Below are 17,125 nucleotides of genomic sequence, written 5' to 3' on the forward strand. Positions count from 1 at the left end.
GATCATGCAAGATCTCCTTGTTAAGCCAAGCTGGTCTTTTGCCATATTTTCTATCTTTCCTACACAGCGGAATTGTTTGCTTTTGGGCCCTTAACAACGTCCCTTTGAAATACTTCCAACTCTCCTCAGTTGTTTTTCCCTTCAGTCTTGCTTCCCATGGGACCTTACCTACAAGTTATCTGAGCTTATCAAAATCTGCCTTCCTGAAATCCATAACCTCAATTGTGCTGGTCTCCCTTCTACCTTTCCTTAAGATCATGAACTCTATTATTTCGTGATCACTGTCCCCTATACTGTCTTCCACTTTCAAGTTCTCAACTAGTTCCTCCCTATTTGTTAAAACCAAATCCAGAACAGCTTCTCCTCTGGTAGCTTTTTCAACCTTCTGAAACAGAAAGTTGTCTCCAATGCAGTCCAGAAACTTATTGGATAGCCTGTGCCCCGCTGTGTTAGTTTCCCAACATATGTCTGGATAGTTGAAGTCCCCCATCACCACCAAATCTTGGGCTTTGGATAGTTTTGTTAATTGTTTAAAAAAGGCCTCATCCACCTCTTCCACCTGGCTAGGTGGCCTGTAGTAGACTCCTAGCATGACATCACCCTCGTTTTTTACCCCTTTTAGCTTAACCCAGAGACTCTCTACACAGCTATCTCCTACGTTCATCTCCACTTCAGTCCAAGTGTGTACATTTTTAATATACAAGGCAACCCCTTCTCCCTTTTTTCCCTGTCTGTCCTTCCTGAGCAAGCCGTACCCTTCAATACCAACATTCCAATCATGCGTCCCATCCCACCCGGTTTCTGTAATACCAATGATATCATAGTTGTATTTATTGGTTAGCAATTCCAGTTCTTCCTGCTTATTACCCATACTTCTCGCATTTGTATATAGGCATCTAAGATACTGATTTGATCTTGCCTCCCTGTTGTGCCCTGACCCTCCTTTCTCCTTGCCATTATAGGCCGTAGTCCCCCCCATTTCCAACCCATCTCCCAGTCCCACACATTCAGCACTTACCTGTGGGCTTTGCTCACCTGTCCCCGTTGAACCTAGTTTAAAGCCCTCCTCACAAGGTTAGCCAGTCTGTGTCCAAACAAGGCCTTCCCACTCCTGGAAAGGTGAACTCCATCTCTGCCAAGCAGTCCTTCCTGGAAGAGCACCCCATGGTCAAGGAAGCCGAAGCCCTCCTGGCGACACCATCCTCGCAGCCAGGCATTCACCTCTAGGATGCACCTCTGCGCTTTTGTCTGTAGCTCAGACCTTGTTTAGATGAGAGACCTTAGACCAATTTATTAAGGTGACTTTTTTTTTAATCACTTCAGTTAAAACAGAGAGGCTGTGTAGACCCTTTTATTTTGGTTTAGCTATGTCAAGCTGGTTTTAAGGTAAACAGAAATAAGCAATACTAAAGTCTTGTCTACACATACCGACGCCGTTAATCTACTTCAGCTACGCAAATAGCATAGCTGAAGATGACTTACTGCGGCATCTTGTGTGCGGTAAAATCGGCAGGGGTTGCCCTCCTGTCGATGCTGGCTACTTTTCTTGTCCTGGTGGAATACCAGCTTTGACGGGAGCGTGCTCAGAGATTGATTTATTGCATCTAAGCAGACATGATAAATCGATGGTCGGTCGATTGATTGCTGCAGCTTTGATCCACCGCATAGTGTAGACAAGGCCTAAGTGTCCACAAGAAGGTATTCAAATGGACTAAAATTTAAACCTGGAATCTTCTGGTGTGAAGGCTTCATGGCTTTTTTCTTTACTCCTGCAAAAGTTCCCTGTTTTGCCTTAACGTAAAAGATCATCAAGCTCCTCCCTTAGCCCTTCCTTCACTTCCAGTTACAGCCCCCCCCCCCCCCCCCCCCCCAACCCTACTGAGCATGCTGTATTTTTGACTCTGCATTGGCTTTCTCTGTGTTTCCCCTGCGATTCTCCTTCTGCCTCATCACCAAACTGGTTATTAAAAATCTTCATCCTCCTTGTAAGCAAGCCAAAGTGTTTGAATTGGAGGCTGGCGGGAGAATATTGGAAAAGGAAAGTGAGAGAATCAGAATGGCAAGAGGACGTTATGACAACAGCTGCAGAACTTCAGCTTGGTTAGAAGCATATTAGAAGCTGATGCCCAAATCAATCTGTTTGTCTTTAAGGTGCCATAGGACTCCTCGTTGTTTCTGCAGACTAACACAGCTCCCCCTCTGAGAATTGATTAGAAGGGAGAGAGAGAAGCCCAGAGAGCAGTGAACTTAAAGCAATTGTGATCAAAGGTAACCAAGAAGTGAACCAAGTTTTAGCATTCGGGGTGAAAAGGAAAAAGGGAACTAGCTCATTTCTCACAGATACAGTTTGAGTTACTAAATAATAAAGATCCCAATTCTGCTTTCGCTGAAGTGCACACGTGTCCTCTTCACCCTCCAAGAATATTCCATGGTGCCTGAGGACGGAACTGGCTCTTCACTCTGTTAATTGGATCTTTAGTTTTGTCTAAGTGCAGCTTTAATGCAGCAGTGTGGTCATTCTAGATCTGGGGTGGAGAACCCTTTTTTTGATCGGGGGCCACTGACCCACAGGAAAATCAGTTGGGGGGGCTGCACACAAGTGAGAAGCAAAAAGAAAAACAAACGAACATAACCCTCACTGACATGGTCTCACACACCAGAGCCTATGGGGGCCCAGGCTAGCAGATTTTGTGTGCTCCTGCCCTGCAATGGGGCGGCAGTGGGGCTAGCGTGCCAGCACGGGGTCCCCAATCCTGGGAGAGAGCCCTGAGCCTCGGGGACTGGATCCAGACTTCCCACCCCTGCTCTAGATAAACAACCTCCACATGGGAGTAGCTAACAGTGCTGGGAGCCTGTTTACACTGGTGCTTTACAGCACTGTAACTTCTTGTCCTCAGGGCAGTGTTTTTTCACACCCCTGAGGGAAAAAATTACAGCGCAGTAAAGTGGCAGTGAAGACAAGCCTTTTGCAATGTTCTTGTAGCTGTGTTGGTCTCTGGATACGAGAGATAAGCCAGGCGAGGTAGAAGATATTTTCTCTCTTCTGTGATTTTGTTCCATGAGAATACCATACAAGTACACGCATCTCTATTTAATGACTCTGATGTCTGCTGGCTTTATTTTGGTCCATCAACCAACAAACTGATTTCTGCAAGGCCCGGAATACCCCTCCGAAGCTGCTGAGAGCTCACCACCTTCTCAAACCCCGAGCGATTCTGAATACTTTCACTCGGGTTTGGGTACAAGGCAGATCCAAACTGCCAATGTTTTCAGAAGAAGGTGAAATTATTAAAACGATAGTTTTTAAGCCATTTAAACTAACCATCGTTAATTTATGCAACGTAAGAAAAATTGTAGTAGAACCACAAATGGGTGTTTTAAATGGATTCATCAGTTAACTGTTAAACCCAAGGCTGATCTGATCAAAACCAGAACATCCAATTCTCTGCTCCTGGCTTGCTTTGGACACAAACAGCTTGGATTTTTCTTGTGAGCTGGAAGTGGTTATGCTTGTCTGTTTGAAAAGTGAACTTCTTTCCCATTCGGAGCCAAAAGCTAGTTGACTCCAAATGGATTTAGGCGCTAGATATGTGGGTTTTTTTTGTTGTTTTTAAATTTTCTTCAGTACCTTTTACCAGGGTGCAACAGTGCCTATATCTTTCTGTTGGACTAACACCATTTGCCTTTTTGAATAGTACAAACTGGGGGTTCTGAGCCAAAAGATAGCTGGATCCAGGTGTCAGGCTGGGTTTTTGTGGGGCTGTTAGCCAGAATGGGGAGGGAGGGCTGTCTCTTCATAGATTCATCTTTCAGGTGGACTCATACTATCTGTGCGTGGCTAGTTTCACTGGGTACAAGTCTGGGGTTCCATGGAGGGGAAAAAAAACCTTCCCCCAAAACTGGCTGGATCTAGGTGACTGATTTGAGTTTTGTGGCAATTTAGTGCTAGGATATGCCAACTGTGGATTTTTGTGGTGTAATTGCTGTAGCTACATTAGAAAATATTATTTTGGGGTTCAGCGCCAAAAACTGGTTAGACTGAGCTTTTATGTATACCCTGAAACTCACTTGGCTTCTATATACTTTAGAGATGACATCATCTTTCCCTGGCCAGTCTTGAAATCCAGAACTGATGCCATTTTAGAATCGGAGTGTTGAGTTTCCTTCCATTTCTTTATAGAGCTGCTTTTAACACTGTGCTGAAATTTAACAGACAGCCCTTTAGCCACTCCCCTCTCTCTGTCCAATTATTTTACATTCTGCCCTCCCTAGAGTTATTCATCTGTAGCTTCTTTTAGTGAGAACACACAATGGTGAGGCAAATCAAACACTGCTCAGATGGCAAACACATAAGAGCGTGGTAACTGCCAGACAAGTTCAGTAAGAAAACAACATGCATGCCTGAGACACTAGAGAAGTACTGAAGACGTGTCTGGGTGCCCTGCTTTTTCAAGCGAACTGGGCAGCGTCACATTATAAAACACGCTTCCGTCTGAACGTTTAGTAGCTACCGTTGTTCCAATCCACACTTCATCAGAATATATTTTTCTATTTCCTTGGGTTTGTTTTGTGTATTTGATTGCACGGTGTGTGCAGTCATTTTCACCCATTCCCTATTAAAAGCCAAGTATGGGACACTGACAGCCCACTCTGTTAGCTTCATTTAAACTATAATTCACAGACTGTTTTTCTCCTCCCTCTCTTTTTCTGCTTTAAATGTTGGGGTTTCTGTGCCCCTCAGTGCCTCTTGCTCCACTCATCTGAAGTGGGTTGTGCCCATGATACTATATATTTGTGTTAGTCTCTAAGAAGTGACCGTGCCAGTGGTTGGTTTTTAAGGTTTTTTGGTTAAGTTACAGACTAACAGAGTACCCCTCTGAGATTTCCCTATTAATTAGCAAAGGGGGGGACGACTCATTAACCAAAAAGCCCCTGAGCCGCGGGGAAAATCCCTGTAGCAACTCTTTTCTTGAAGACTTTTTAAAAGACGGCAGCCCCGGAGCTGCTAGTCCAGGGTGGGCTAGCAGGAACCGTGCTCGGGTTTTTTAACGAGTCCGTTCAAACGGTGCAAGTTGACTGTGCTCCTTTAAGGAGTTGGCCACCCTTCTGCAGCCACGGATGCTCTCCACCGCCAATCCCCGCGGCCGCCTCTATGGAGCGGGGCAGCTGAGCAGGGCGGGTCGGTGCCATCCCCGTTCGGAAAGGTGGGGCTGCCAATACCTGGCGAGGCTCGCCGCAGGGGCGCGCCGCGGCGCACTAGGACCCAGGCGCGGCGGGGCCGTGGCTTTTCGGCTCTTCCCCTTTCAGCCCGCAGGAGCTGGTGCCCGAGGACTTTCCGCTCGGGCGCCGCGGCTCCTTGCTCCGCAAAGCCAGACGGCGTCGGGATGGTGGAGATGGGGTGAGAGCCGAGCCGAGCCAGCAGCCATGGCAGCCGCCCGGCGGGTTTTCCACCTCCAGCCATGCGGTGAGCAGGGCGCGCTGGCGCAGGCAGGGTCCCGCGGTGGCCAGCGCAGCGCGCAGCAAGGCGCGGGGCTTTGTCCGCAGGGCAGCGGCGTGCGGGGAGCGCCTGGCCGGGCTTCGCCTCTCCTGCCAGGCGTCGGGCTGCGAGGGCAGGCGGGGTGTTTCGTTTCCATCCGCAGCTTGCAACTTCCCCCTCCTCCCCTTGGCACCCAAATGTGCTAAGTTTTGACCGAGTTGCATCATTGTGCGCGCAGCCCGAGGGGCTGGTGCAAGGGAGAAGAAGGTCCTGGCTGCAAAACGGAGCTCGTGTGACAGCGGGGGAGGCTGTTTAAACACAACCGGGGCAGCTAGCGCGTGGAAATAAACAACCGCTTCCTTCGGGAGACCGCGGGCTACACGAGCAGCTCAGACGTGGATGGGGCGTGCAAATGGGGAGGTAGCACGGGGTGGGTGTGTTGGTTTTTTTTTTCTTCCCCAAGTAAAATGTAAGCGTGTTGTGAGAAGGGGAACATTTCCTGTCTGCTGCTGGAGGTAGCGTGTATGACCGCGTACTCCGAATAAAAGTGGTGAACTATCTGCATCGATGTAACTTGATTGCAAAGAGTCAGAGGGTAGGGGTGCATTGGCAAACCTCAGTCAGGTCTGCTGAAGTTTGAGTTTTGAACAGGCCCTTTGGACACATCATTGTAAAGGCACTTTTGAAGCAAGATTCTTGCTGAGTTTGAACTCTTTGCAGCCAAAGGGATGACAAATTTAATGTTGTGCAATTGTTCCCCCCCCCCCTTTTTTTTTTGTAAAAATAGATACCAGCACTTCCTTGAAAAGCACTCTGGTTGCTCTAATGGAGCTTTTCATCACAAATTAAATAGGATTGGACTTGCAGCTCTTCCTCTATGAAGGAAGTTCCTTCTAGTTTGGTTCACAAGTAGCAATAATGCTCTCCTAACTCAGGCTCAAATTTCCTGGAGGTTTTTTGTTTTTTGTTTTGCTGGAGTTTGTGGGTTTTTCTCCCCCACTTCATTGGTGGTCTTTTTAAAAAATCCGCTTAACTTGCTAGGCACATGAGTTTTTTCAAAGAAATATGCTTTCTCTCCCAGCCATCTCTTTCTCTACTTGTTAGCTCTGCTAAAAATCTTGTAGTTGTAGTAATAGTTGGGGGAGGGAGGCAGGCGAAGTTAAATGGGCGTTTTGTTGGAGCTTTGCTCCTAGGCAGCTAGCTGAGGTTGTTTGCATGCACGCTTCTGGCACCAATCTCCATCTGATGGCATTTGGATTTTTTCCAAGTTGTCATCCTCATCCTTGTAGATGACAGGAAAAGCTGCAGTGCCTGTTTGTAAAGAAGGTTTCTATCTGCAATCTGAAATGTGTTTTAGCAAAGCGCTGAACACGGTGTTACTCTTACACACAGGGTGTGTATGTTATGAGAATAAATTACTTTAACTGCACTTAGGGATATTCTGTAGAGCATGTGTGTGTTTTGCGTTTGTCCCTCTCGCCTGGATTGCTGTTGGAATCTGTCATGCACACAGATCTCAGACCTTTTAAGTCAGGGGTGTCCAAACTTTTTTCAAAGAGGGCCAGATTTGATGAAGTGAACATGCGTGAGGGCCGACCATTTTGCCTGACATTCTTTGAACCATTAAAATTAAATGCAAATTAACTTTTATGCAAAGTTTATTGCAAACGGCATACTTTTCATTTCGTCACATGGATGACATCTAAACAGGTGTTAAATCACTCTGCCTTTCATATCTGAGGCCAGATGAAAAAAAAATCCAGGAAGCTGAAATATATGTCAGGAACATTGTAAAGTACATTACATATTATTGGTAATAAAAGTTGTCTGTCAACTTTTAAGTTCAAAAATATGAACAGGAACATAACACCAAGTATACATGTTGTGTCCAAAGATATTTATAACTGATTTAGACCAACTGATTAACTGAGATTTTACAATGTATTCATCTCAATACATATGGATTCGTTGGGGGCCATAAAAGATAGATATTGCCAAATTACCTGTAGGGCCGTATTAAACCGGAACACGGGCCGCAATTGGCCCGCGGGCCGGACTTTGGACATGCCTGTTTTAAGTAATGGGACATCTAACGCCGCCTTGAGAAGCGTGTGTGTGTGTGTATACACAATTTTTTTTTTCTTTAGACTATGGTCGCGAACCAGGATTGGATCATGGAATGTCAGGCACTGGGTCTGGTTGCTGCAGGGCCGGATCAGGTGACCCAGTAGGGGCGCTAAGCGGCCAGCAACAGGCCCGGCTCCTAAGTGGGGTAGAGCGCTCACAGGGCTGCATGCACTGCCCCTGACCCGAGCACTAGCTCCGCACTCCCATTGGCTGGGAACCTGCTGCCAGCTGTGTCTGGGGCGCAGCCTGGTCTGCAGGGCCAAGAGAGGCAGGAAACTGCCTTAGCCCCTCTGCTGTGCTGCTGCCTGGGAGCCGCTGGAGGTAAGCGCCTTCTGCCTCAGCCCTGACCCTCCGCAAAAGCCAGAGCCTCCTTCTACCCTCCTAAGCTCTCCTCTTCAGCCCCACTCTGGAGCCCACGCTATAGTCAAATTACATGGGGTTGTGGGCATCAACAATTTTCCTCAATTGGGTCATGAGGGAAAAACGTTGAAACTCCCGCTCTACTGCTATAACCGCTGCTGTTACCACCAGCCGCGATGGGCTCTGTTAACTTTTAGTAGAGACAAGGCCCTAGCAATCGCTCCACTAATTCATGCCAGCCAGAGCTATATTATGTCAAATCTCTGAGCAGCTTTTGCCAAGCTGCCATTTTGTAACAGTTACCGGGAACAGAAATCCTTCCTTCCAAAGGTAGACCGGTTTGCTGTCCAGAAGTGGTTAGTTGGTCCGTGACAGCTTGAACATCTGATGATATGTGACTGAACACAGGGAGAAAGACTAGCTTTACACCAGAACTCTGCTTCTGGCTTTCCAGATACATGCAGAACTTTTTGTAGTGCTGAGGGGTCAGGAGATGTTGGCCTTTAAAGGGATAGACATGTATGACAGTGTCAAGGGAAGTTATTATTCCCCTCTATTCGGCACCGGTGAGACCGCATCTGGAATACTGCATCCAGTTTTAGGTCCCGTTTTACAGGAAGGATGTGGTCACAATTAGAGAGGGTCCAGCGGAGGGCAACAAAAATGATTAGGGGGCTGGAGCACATGATTTATGAGGAGAGATTGAGAGATTTGGGCTTATTTAGTCTGCAGAGGAGAAGAGTGAGGGGGGATTTGACAGCAGCCTTCAACTACCTGAAAGGGGTTCCAAAGAGGCTGGAGAGAGGCTGTTCTCAGAACAAGGAGCAATGGTCTCAAGCTGTAGTGGGGGAGGTCTAAGTTAGATATTAGGAAAAACTATTTCACTAGGAGGGTGGGGAAGCACTGGGTTGGGTTACGTAGGGAGGGGGTGGAATCTCCTTTCCTAGAGGTTTTTAAGTCCTGGCTTGAAAAAGCAGTTGGCTGAGTTGATTTACTTGGGATTGGTTCTGCTTTTAGCAGGGCTTGGACTAACTTACCTCCTGAGGTCTCTTCCATCCCTAACTGTCTATGATTCTATGAAGCCTTGGCTTATAGCAAAATTATAGTAGAGAACCGAGGCTTTCATAAGTTATTAAACCAAGTTTTTTACACTGAACAAGGCTCACAACTACTAAGGCAACCTGGCTTTACAAACAGAGGGACACAAAGGAAGTACTAGATAACTTGTCTAAAATCACTTCTAAATTGTAGTGATATAAACCAAACTCACGATGCTTTTTCGGAAGACTAGCTCCTAAGTTATGTGTTTAGCCTAGAGTCACGTCAATTACTGTATCAGACGCTAGCATGTAGTTGTGCGATTTTTTTTTTATATAATAGTCCCCCCACACCCTCATTACTCACAGTACATATGCTTCTAAGTGAATTATGAGATTGTCTCTCCCCCCCCCTTCCCCTGTTTACATAGCACGTATAATTGTATATGGGACAAAAGTGTTATGCTACATTTCATAAATTGAAATGTTCAGATAAGATGCATCTGACATTAACTTCCAGGGCTTTGGAAGATATTTGTGAAATCTGGCGAATTCCAGTAGTGTGCTCTGGGGTTACTCTCTGAACATGTTAAATGACACTCTGCTTACTAAGAGTCCCATGGATACAACACAAGTTTCTGTGGATTCCTGCTTCTTCTAGACTGTTTCACAGGGCATAACATTTGACTATTTTAAATGACATCACACAAAAGGAAGTTATCTGCTGTCTAATTTTATTTATATATAATATATTTATAAAACTACCATTAATTACACTATGAAGTGAGTTAGTACATGCATACTGTATATCTGTAGTAATAGTCGCATTGAAATAATGTAGTAAATTCACCCCACAGTGCCTCAGTTTCCATCTGTGAAAAGAGGATTTGATATTTGCCCTTCTTAAAAAAGGTTTTTGAGATCTGAGGATGAGAAGTGCTAGATGGTAGTATTGTTGTTTTGTCTAGTATACTAATTAGGGATGTAATAGTGCAGCTGATTAATCGATAAGCAAAAGCTCATCGGTTAATGCTATAGACTACATGCATTTCCTCTCCCCTCCCCCGCTAGTAAAATTTTTACCAGGCTGTCCAGCTGTGCGTCTGTCCTGGCTCACGCTGGGTCTGGGACCTGCCCCTTCTGTGGCTCTGCAATTAAAGTGTACTAGGAGCAGGGTGGATAGGCGGCCTGGCTCAGTTCTGGTTCACATCAAGTCCGGGAGCTCAGACCCCGCCGTAGACCGGGGCTGGTGCCGCCCCGCACTGCTGCTTCCTTATCAGAGACAGCCGCACAGGGCAATAGGCAGCTGGTCGCAAGGGGAGCTAGTTTTTAAACAGGCTCCCCTCATGGACCAGCTCCCACCTGGCACACCGCATTGCTGCCTCTGATACAGAGGCAGCAGCGTGGAGTGGCAGGGGGCTCCTCAGGAGTGAGGCCAGAGTGCACTGGCGGCCAGCCCCTCCCTCGGGGACTGTAGAGTAATTGACTAACCGATAAGAATTCATGAGGTTACTCGACTATTCAGTTAACCGATATTTAACATCCCTAATACTAATACTAATTTGCATTTAGGTTTGCAGAAATTTACATTTGTTGTTCGCCATGGTGCGAAGACGGGATACTGGGCTAGATTGGTCTGACCCAGGGTAGCCATTTGTGTGTTCCTTTGTACTATAGGGATGTGAATGGGTAACTGCTTAACAGGTTACTTGGTATGCATAACCTTTAATGGGTGATGCTTACTGGGTAACTGTTAACCCTAACCAGGGAGCAGCTCCCTGCCTGCAGTCTGTTTCCAGGCCCCCTCCCTGTGGTCCTCCCCACCCCATTTAATCAGTTAACTGGTTAAATGTTAAGTTTAACCAACTAACTAATTAAACAGGATTTTACCTCTCTAGTGTATTACCTGTGTATGAAAAGCAGATGCTTTACAGCTTTGTGCTGAGAGCTTCTGCAGCGGGTGGTGAAGATCTAGCAGAGGGCAGATTTTCAACCTCTAGAAGAATTGTTGTCTGTAGGAATTGTTAAAGTACTCCTGTCCTCTGAACAAGGACGCCATGGCACTTTGTGATTCTGTATCTCAATCCACAGCTAGAACAATGGCTTTTTCTAGCTTCCAGCCCTGTAACCTCGCCCTGGGTTCTGGGAGCCAAGCAGTAGGCATTTTCTTCCTTTCTCATCATTATCTGTAACTGGAGGTTCTGCAAGCTCTGCTCTGCTGATAAAGGCTAGTGCAACCCCATTGTCATCAAATTAAGCCGAGTGCCACCTGTGCAAACCTATTACCTTCAGCTGGGTTTGTGTTTGTGCAGGCGTAACTAATATAAAGTAAGTAAACATTTTTGTGGACAGGGCACAAAAGGGATTGAAATCCAGTTCCCTCTCATAGCAAGTCTGGCTCTTCAGGGCTAATGGGCTTAAAAAAAAAAAGCAAAACCATTGAAAGCTGACCTGAGCCATTAAAGGACATGGGAGAACTTTGCTTACATATGGACAGATTACAAAAATAAACGGTCAAGCAGGCATCCCGCTCTAAGGTACTTTACATTGTTTTACAGTAAATAACTTGTCTATTGTGGTCTAGAAGTGATCTGGTGTGGTGTCTTAGGGTGGCAGAGAGTGACTTGGGGTAAATTAGAGAGTACCGGGCCTGCTGTGTCAAAGCACAGGAATGGATCCGAATTACAGATGGTTACAGAAGACACCAACGGCAGCAAGGTGAATAATTAGCAAAATGTTTAAGGCCAGGTTTACACTGGCATGTTGCAGCACTGTAACTTTCTGGCTCAAGGGTATGAAAAAACACACCCGCTCCCCCAGACCGCAGCAAGTTACCAAGCTGTAAATTGCCAGCATGAACAGGCTTCTCCCAGTGCTGATAGCTACTGCCCTCACAAAGGTGGTTTACGCACAGGTGGCCACACCTTCAGTTTAAAGCACCATCGTGGCAGCATTGCTGCATCTGTGCTTTAAACTTTTAAACCTAGACAAAGCCACAGAGTGGAGTCGGTGTCCTCAGAGTTCCAACTTTGCCTTCCAATATTATCTGATTTTTATTGAAATAACACTCCTCCTTCCCCCCTTGCTCTAGCTGGCTTTAAAGAAGCCAGGTGGTGTATCCTGCAGATTTTCACACATCCTATATCATCCTAGTGTCCAATCTTGCAGAGAAACTTGGGTGGGGTGGGGAAGAGATCAGGAAATCTATTTAATGTCTGTGTCTCTTGAGCAGGGAGATTCCGGCTGTATTTGACAATGGTGCTTTAGGGCCATCTACTCGATCACCAGTTCTTTTGTCTGCAATTCAAGAAGGATGTTGATAAACCAAGGACCATTAGGAGAAGAGCCCTGAGCACGATTAACAGATTAGAAAAACCGCCTTGCAAGGCTTATCTTAACAAAGAGAAGGTTCAGGGTGAGAGGAAGAAGATTAGCTCTGGGTCTGTTTAAAGCAGGGGTGTAAAATGAGGCAGTAAAAGACTGAGAAGAGTGTCTGGGCATTATAAGAAAGTGCCCTTTCCCTTGCCCCTGAGGTCAGGGAGGAAAAGGGACCAGGAAGTCTCTGGACCAGACCACGGAGCAGTGAGGAACTGGGGGTGATACTGGTCATCTTGTTCCCACAGAAGAAGTGTCTTGCTCACAGGACTCTGTAGCTAGGACTGGTGTTCGTTTCCCTCACCTCCGCAGCAGGGCCAACCCATCCTTTGTTTGGTGTCTTTTGGAAGGTCTGTCTGGTGAGAGCTTCTGTCCTCTCTTCAGCCTGGGTGGTGAGATGGGACAGAGGCAGGAAGGCTGTTTTGCATGACTCCCGTCTCACCCTTTTATATTCTTCCTTTACCCTGTTTGCCCTGAGTCATGCTTGGGCTGCTTTTTTGAACCCGCGTTTACTGAGGAATAATGAAAACAATAACATTTACAGTATACATGTACATGGACTTATGACTCCATTTTGGATTGAGCTGGAGGCTGGTGGTGGCAGGGTATGGACTGCAGGGGCGTGGGAATGGGTACCGAAATAGGGAGGAGCAAGGATCTGGGTACATGAAGGTGTGGCATGGGGACTTGCTGCTTGCCCCTTAATAAGGGGGCAGGAGACTGAGGGAGGAGTGACAGATGGCAGCTAACCTGTAGCTGTTGTAACAGCACACACGGTCTTGTCATTTCACCTTGTTCGGATTGTGAGCTGCAATCCGTGGGCCAAATGCTCCCCGCTGTGTGGGCGCCTCCCCTATGCCTCTTCCCTCCCCCTCCCCCCTCTGAAAGCGACTGTAGTTTGGCTGCTTGGACTCGTGCATGACTGGGGCAACAGCAATATTCCTGTTGATTCTCTTTTCCGTGCACTAGGGGTGTTCTATAGTGGGTCACTGAACAGTCGAGTAACCACGTGAAATCTTAGCAGTTACATGACTATTATCCCCAGGGGCCTCCTGCTGCCTTGCGCTGCTGCTTCTGTATTAGAGGCAGCTGTGTGTGGGGGGGGGGGGGGAGGGGGGGCGGTGGATCCAGTGCTTGTGGGGAGCTTGCTTAAAGCCAGTTCCTCATGGGCACTGGCTCCCGCTCCCTTCCCTCCCTCTCTCCCCCCGCTGCCACTGTTACAGAGGCAGCAAGGGGGGTAGTGTGTGTAGTCGACAGAATTAACCGATAAGCCCAGGCTTATTGGCTAATTGTTTACTTGACCATACGCTAACATTTCTACTCTGCACTGGCCCCTTTTGGTCAGGTCCTTCTTGCCAGTGTGTAGAGGAGCAGCGATGTCCCCTGTTATGGTGGAGTCATGTTGTTGTAACAAAGCTGTACTCTCCAGTTTAAGGGTTGCATGTTTATAGAGCCCTGCGCAAATATAAAATCAGTATCTATATCCACATCCATATCTACAAAATGAGCTGCGGGTAGCCACATCCATGGATACCTGTGAATGTAAAGTGTATATTTGTGGATTTGCAAGGCTTTACATATTTATTCCTGGTCTTCCCCTTATGATCTCTGCTATCCCAGACGTTACACCGCGTCTGTCTTGGTCCCTACCTCTCCTTGAGGTTAATTGAGCCCGAGGGTTTAATATGCATGTATAACACAATAAACATGTGTACAGCCCATTCCGGTGGGAATAGATGGATTGTTTTTTTAGCAACTAATTTTTATATGCATAGTGCACAATGAACACGCTGCTTAAGATATTCCTGGAAACCACCATAGTGCTACTCACTCTTCTTGAATGCATTAACCTGGCTTATCAGCCTGATGCAGCTAGAAGCGAGGCTTTTCCTGTGCTGTCTCCTTGCATTTGTATGGTGTCTAAACATAGGCTAAAAAAGCAGCATTTCCAGATACGTGACTGTGTTGTATATCAGCATGCAGGGTGTTTTCTGTTCTCTGTGTTACAATTTTCTGGAGGGGAATAAGATAACTGACAACTGCTAGATTGCACACCCTACCGATACAAACTAGGGACGTGACAGTGTAACCATGTACACGGTTAACTTAAAAGCCAGCTCCCTGCGTGTACCGGCTTCCTGGGGAGCTGCCTACTCCCTTTCCTCCACCACCTGCCACGCTGCTGTGAGGAAGAAGGGGGGAGCATGCAGGAGCCTACTGCGGCACCGCGTGTAACTGTGTAGCCCCTGAAATTTTCAGCGTGGTTACATGTTTAACATCCCTAATACAAACCCTAAGCAATTATTCCAAACGCCGTCATTATTCCAGAACCCCTCTACTCTCTGCCCACCTTCCAAAGCCCACATCTTTGCCCTCCTGAGCAACCAGTCAGGAGTTCAGTCTTAACTCTGGCCCTATTTATTGGTTACATGCGTGCATTTCCACAAAGCAGCCTCCCTGGTGTGGTTTTTTGCAGGGGAGCTGGGAGCCGAAATTTTAGGGAGGGAGGCTGTGTGAATGAGCCCGGGTTGTGGGGAAACTCGGTGAGTCTGTGACACAGCCACTGTTGGTTCCAGCTGACAGAGGGTTTTCTACTGTGCGCTGGCAACTCCTGCCAGCTTTCTTCCAGCCAGGAGATGACATGTGTGTCTCTGTCAACTGTAAGCGAAGCCTTGTAAGCTACATCTGTGTGTGGTGTAAACAGAGGGATGGGAAGACATTGGCAACTCGACTACAAGGGACTGGCCTGTCTGAGTGCAAAGACAATGAACTTTGGGGTATAAGAAGAAGGCCAAAGGGCACCTGGTTTATTCTTCAGAGAGGAAGCAAAAGGGACGGTGCTTAGCTGGTGAAAGGCTGGCTCGTGGCCAAGAGGGCTAGTGACATTGCGCAGATCCTTCAGGTGAGAAATTGCTTCGGACAGGGGCTTTGCCTGCTCAAAGTTGAGTTTAGACAAGGCAAAGCTTGTTGCACTTGAGTTTTGTTTGTAGCCAGTTCTTCTTATCCTTGCTCACTTTCCCGTCAATCGTTATCTTTGTCAATGAACTTAGATTTGTTTGCACTATCAACAGCTTACAGTGCTGTGGCAAAGTCCTGGAGCTGATACTCAGCTGAATCAAACACGCCAGCGTGTGTACTGTGTCTTTGGAGACAGCTAACTTGGTAATTACTGGGAGAGTCTGGTGCCAGGGCTGGATGCTACACGGGGGAGATTTCTGAAGGGGTTTTAGGACGGGGGTGCGCCAGGTGTTAATTTGCAAGGCAAAGGAGCTAGCAGAGCCCTGAGGAAATTGTTTGGGTAGCTAACAGACGGGGTGTGTCAGAGCTTAGCACCAGCAAGTCACTCTCTCTGAGGTGGGGGTGGGAGATGTAACACGGTGACTCTGTCCCAGACACCCCAAGATGGTGTCACGTCCGATCCAAGGCATGGGCATGCGAAGGGTCCCCCCAACCCTCTCCTGCATGCTGCTGCTTATGTTGCCCCTAAGTGCCCTTGGTGCACTGTCATGGTCGTTTCTGCCCCAAGCACTAGCTCTTGGATGGCTCTGACAGAGCTGGTGTTCCGATGCAATGGAGAAATAAGAATGTAAGAACGGCCATACTGGGTCAGACCAAAGATCCATCCAGCCCAGGGTCCTGTCTGCCGATAGTGGACAATGCCAGGTGCCCCAGAGGGAGGGAACACAACAGGGAATCGAGTGATCTATCTCCTGTCATCCATTTCTAGCCCTTGACAGAGGTTAGGGACACTATTCCTACTCATCCTGGCTAAGTATTCATAGACCTAGCCTTCATAAATTTATCTAGTTCTTTTTTTAACCCTGTTAGAGTCCTGGTCTTCACAACATCTTATGGCAAGGAGTTCCACAGGTAGACTGTGCACTGCCTGAAGGAAAAACTTCCTTTTGTTTGTTTTAAATCTGCTGCATATTAATTTCATTTGGTGACCCCTCGCTCTGACAGTTGCAGTGGGGGTTGGGGGTCACTGCCTTTGTGCAGCTATAATGAACTTCCCCACTCAACCCAGGCCTCCTGCAAAGCCATAGCTCATCTTCTCTGACATTCAAACCTCGTCCGCTCCCTAAGTGCGTCCCTGCTACACCATTTATTCCTTTTTCTCTCAGGCTGCCCCCAGGTTGTCTTCAGAGTCCCCTATCATATAGCTACTTAGTCTGGCTCAGTAGAATGCAGCAGGTGAGTCTGGATTTGAGCTGGTCAGAAAACATTGAAGAAAACAAAATCTCAACCCCTTCCCCCTCCCCCCAAATGGGGATAGGAGGGGCAAAAACGGTAGACTATCTGTTTTGTTTGTTGCTGAAATACCAGGCTGGCAGTGTTGGAAATGAGAAATATCTGACAGACCTGTGCAGTTCTGCTGGCTAGTCTTGGTCAATCTCAATGTGTTTGGTAAAACTGAAGTGAGTATTTTAGAATACACTTTAGAACCTGAAAACGGTCTTTTGTCCCAGATGTTACCAAAGACCTTTTGTGTGGCAACCTGTGGCTATTTGAAGTGGAGGAACCCTAATAAATGTGAGAGGCAAAACTGCAAAGAAGGGAGCTGCCTATGAGAGATTGTTGAGCTAAAACCTGTAAACTTCTGTGCTATGGGAAATTCAGCTAGCAAATCTGGAGAATAAATTCAACCATTAATGTGTGAGACAGAGGGTTTTTTATTCCATTTGAAGTGCAAATCTCAATGGACCATTAATAATAGCGCTGCTACCATAATTAAATCTTGAATTGTTGC

At 47.0% G+C, this 17,125-nt stretch overlaps 1 protein-coding gene across 6 annotated transcripts in view; it reads left to right on the plus strand.

The window, feature by feature from the left end:
• The window catches only part of SLC4A11 (solute carrier family 4 member 11), a 256,640-nt gene that overhangs the window by 70,077 nt on the left and 169,438 nt on the right, over positions 1-17,125 (plus strand). The window contains exon 1 of one of the 6 annotated variants that reach the window (XM_089777745.1): positions 4,932-5,464. The exons of 2 other annotated variants lie outside the window; for them this stretch is intronic. In XM_089777745.1, the coding sequence (XP_089633871.1) occupies positions 5,119-5,464 (346 nt within the window). In that variant the 5' untranslated portion in view covers positions 4,932-5,118. Of the gene's footprint in view, positions 1-4,931; positions 5,465-17,125 lie in introns of those variants that run through there. 3 more of the 6 variants (XM_089777746.1, XM_089777744.1, XM_014581611.3) reach the window with 3 other exon arrangements.

Source organism: Pelodiscus sinensis, chromosome 4 (assembly GCF_052426305.1).
Source record: "Pelodiscus sinensis isolate ZL-2025 chromosome 4, ASM5242630v1, whole genome shotgun sequence".
Classification (NCBI taxonomy): domain Eukaryota; kingdom Metazoa; phylum Chordata; order Testudines; family Trionychidae; genus Pelodiscus; species Pelodiscus sinensis.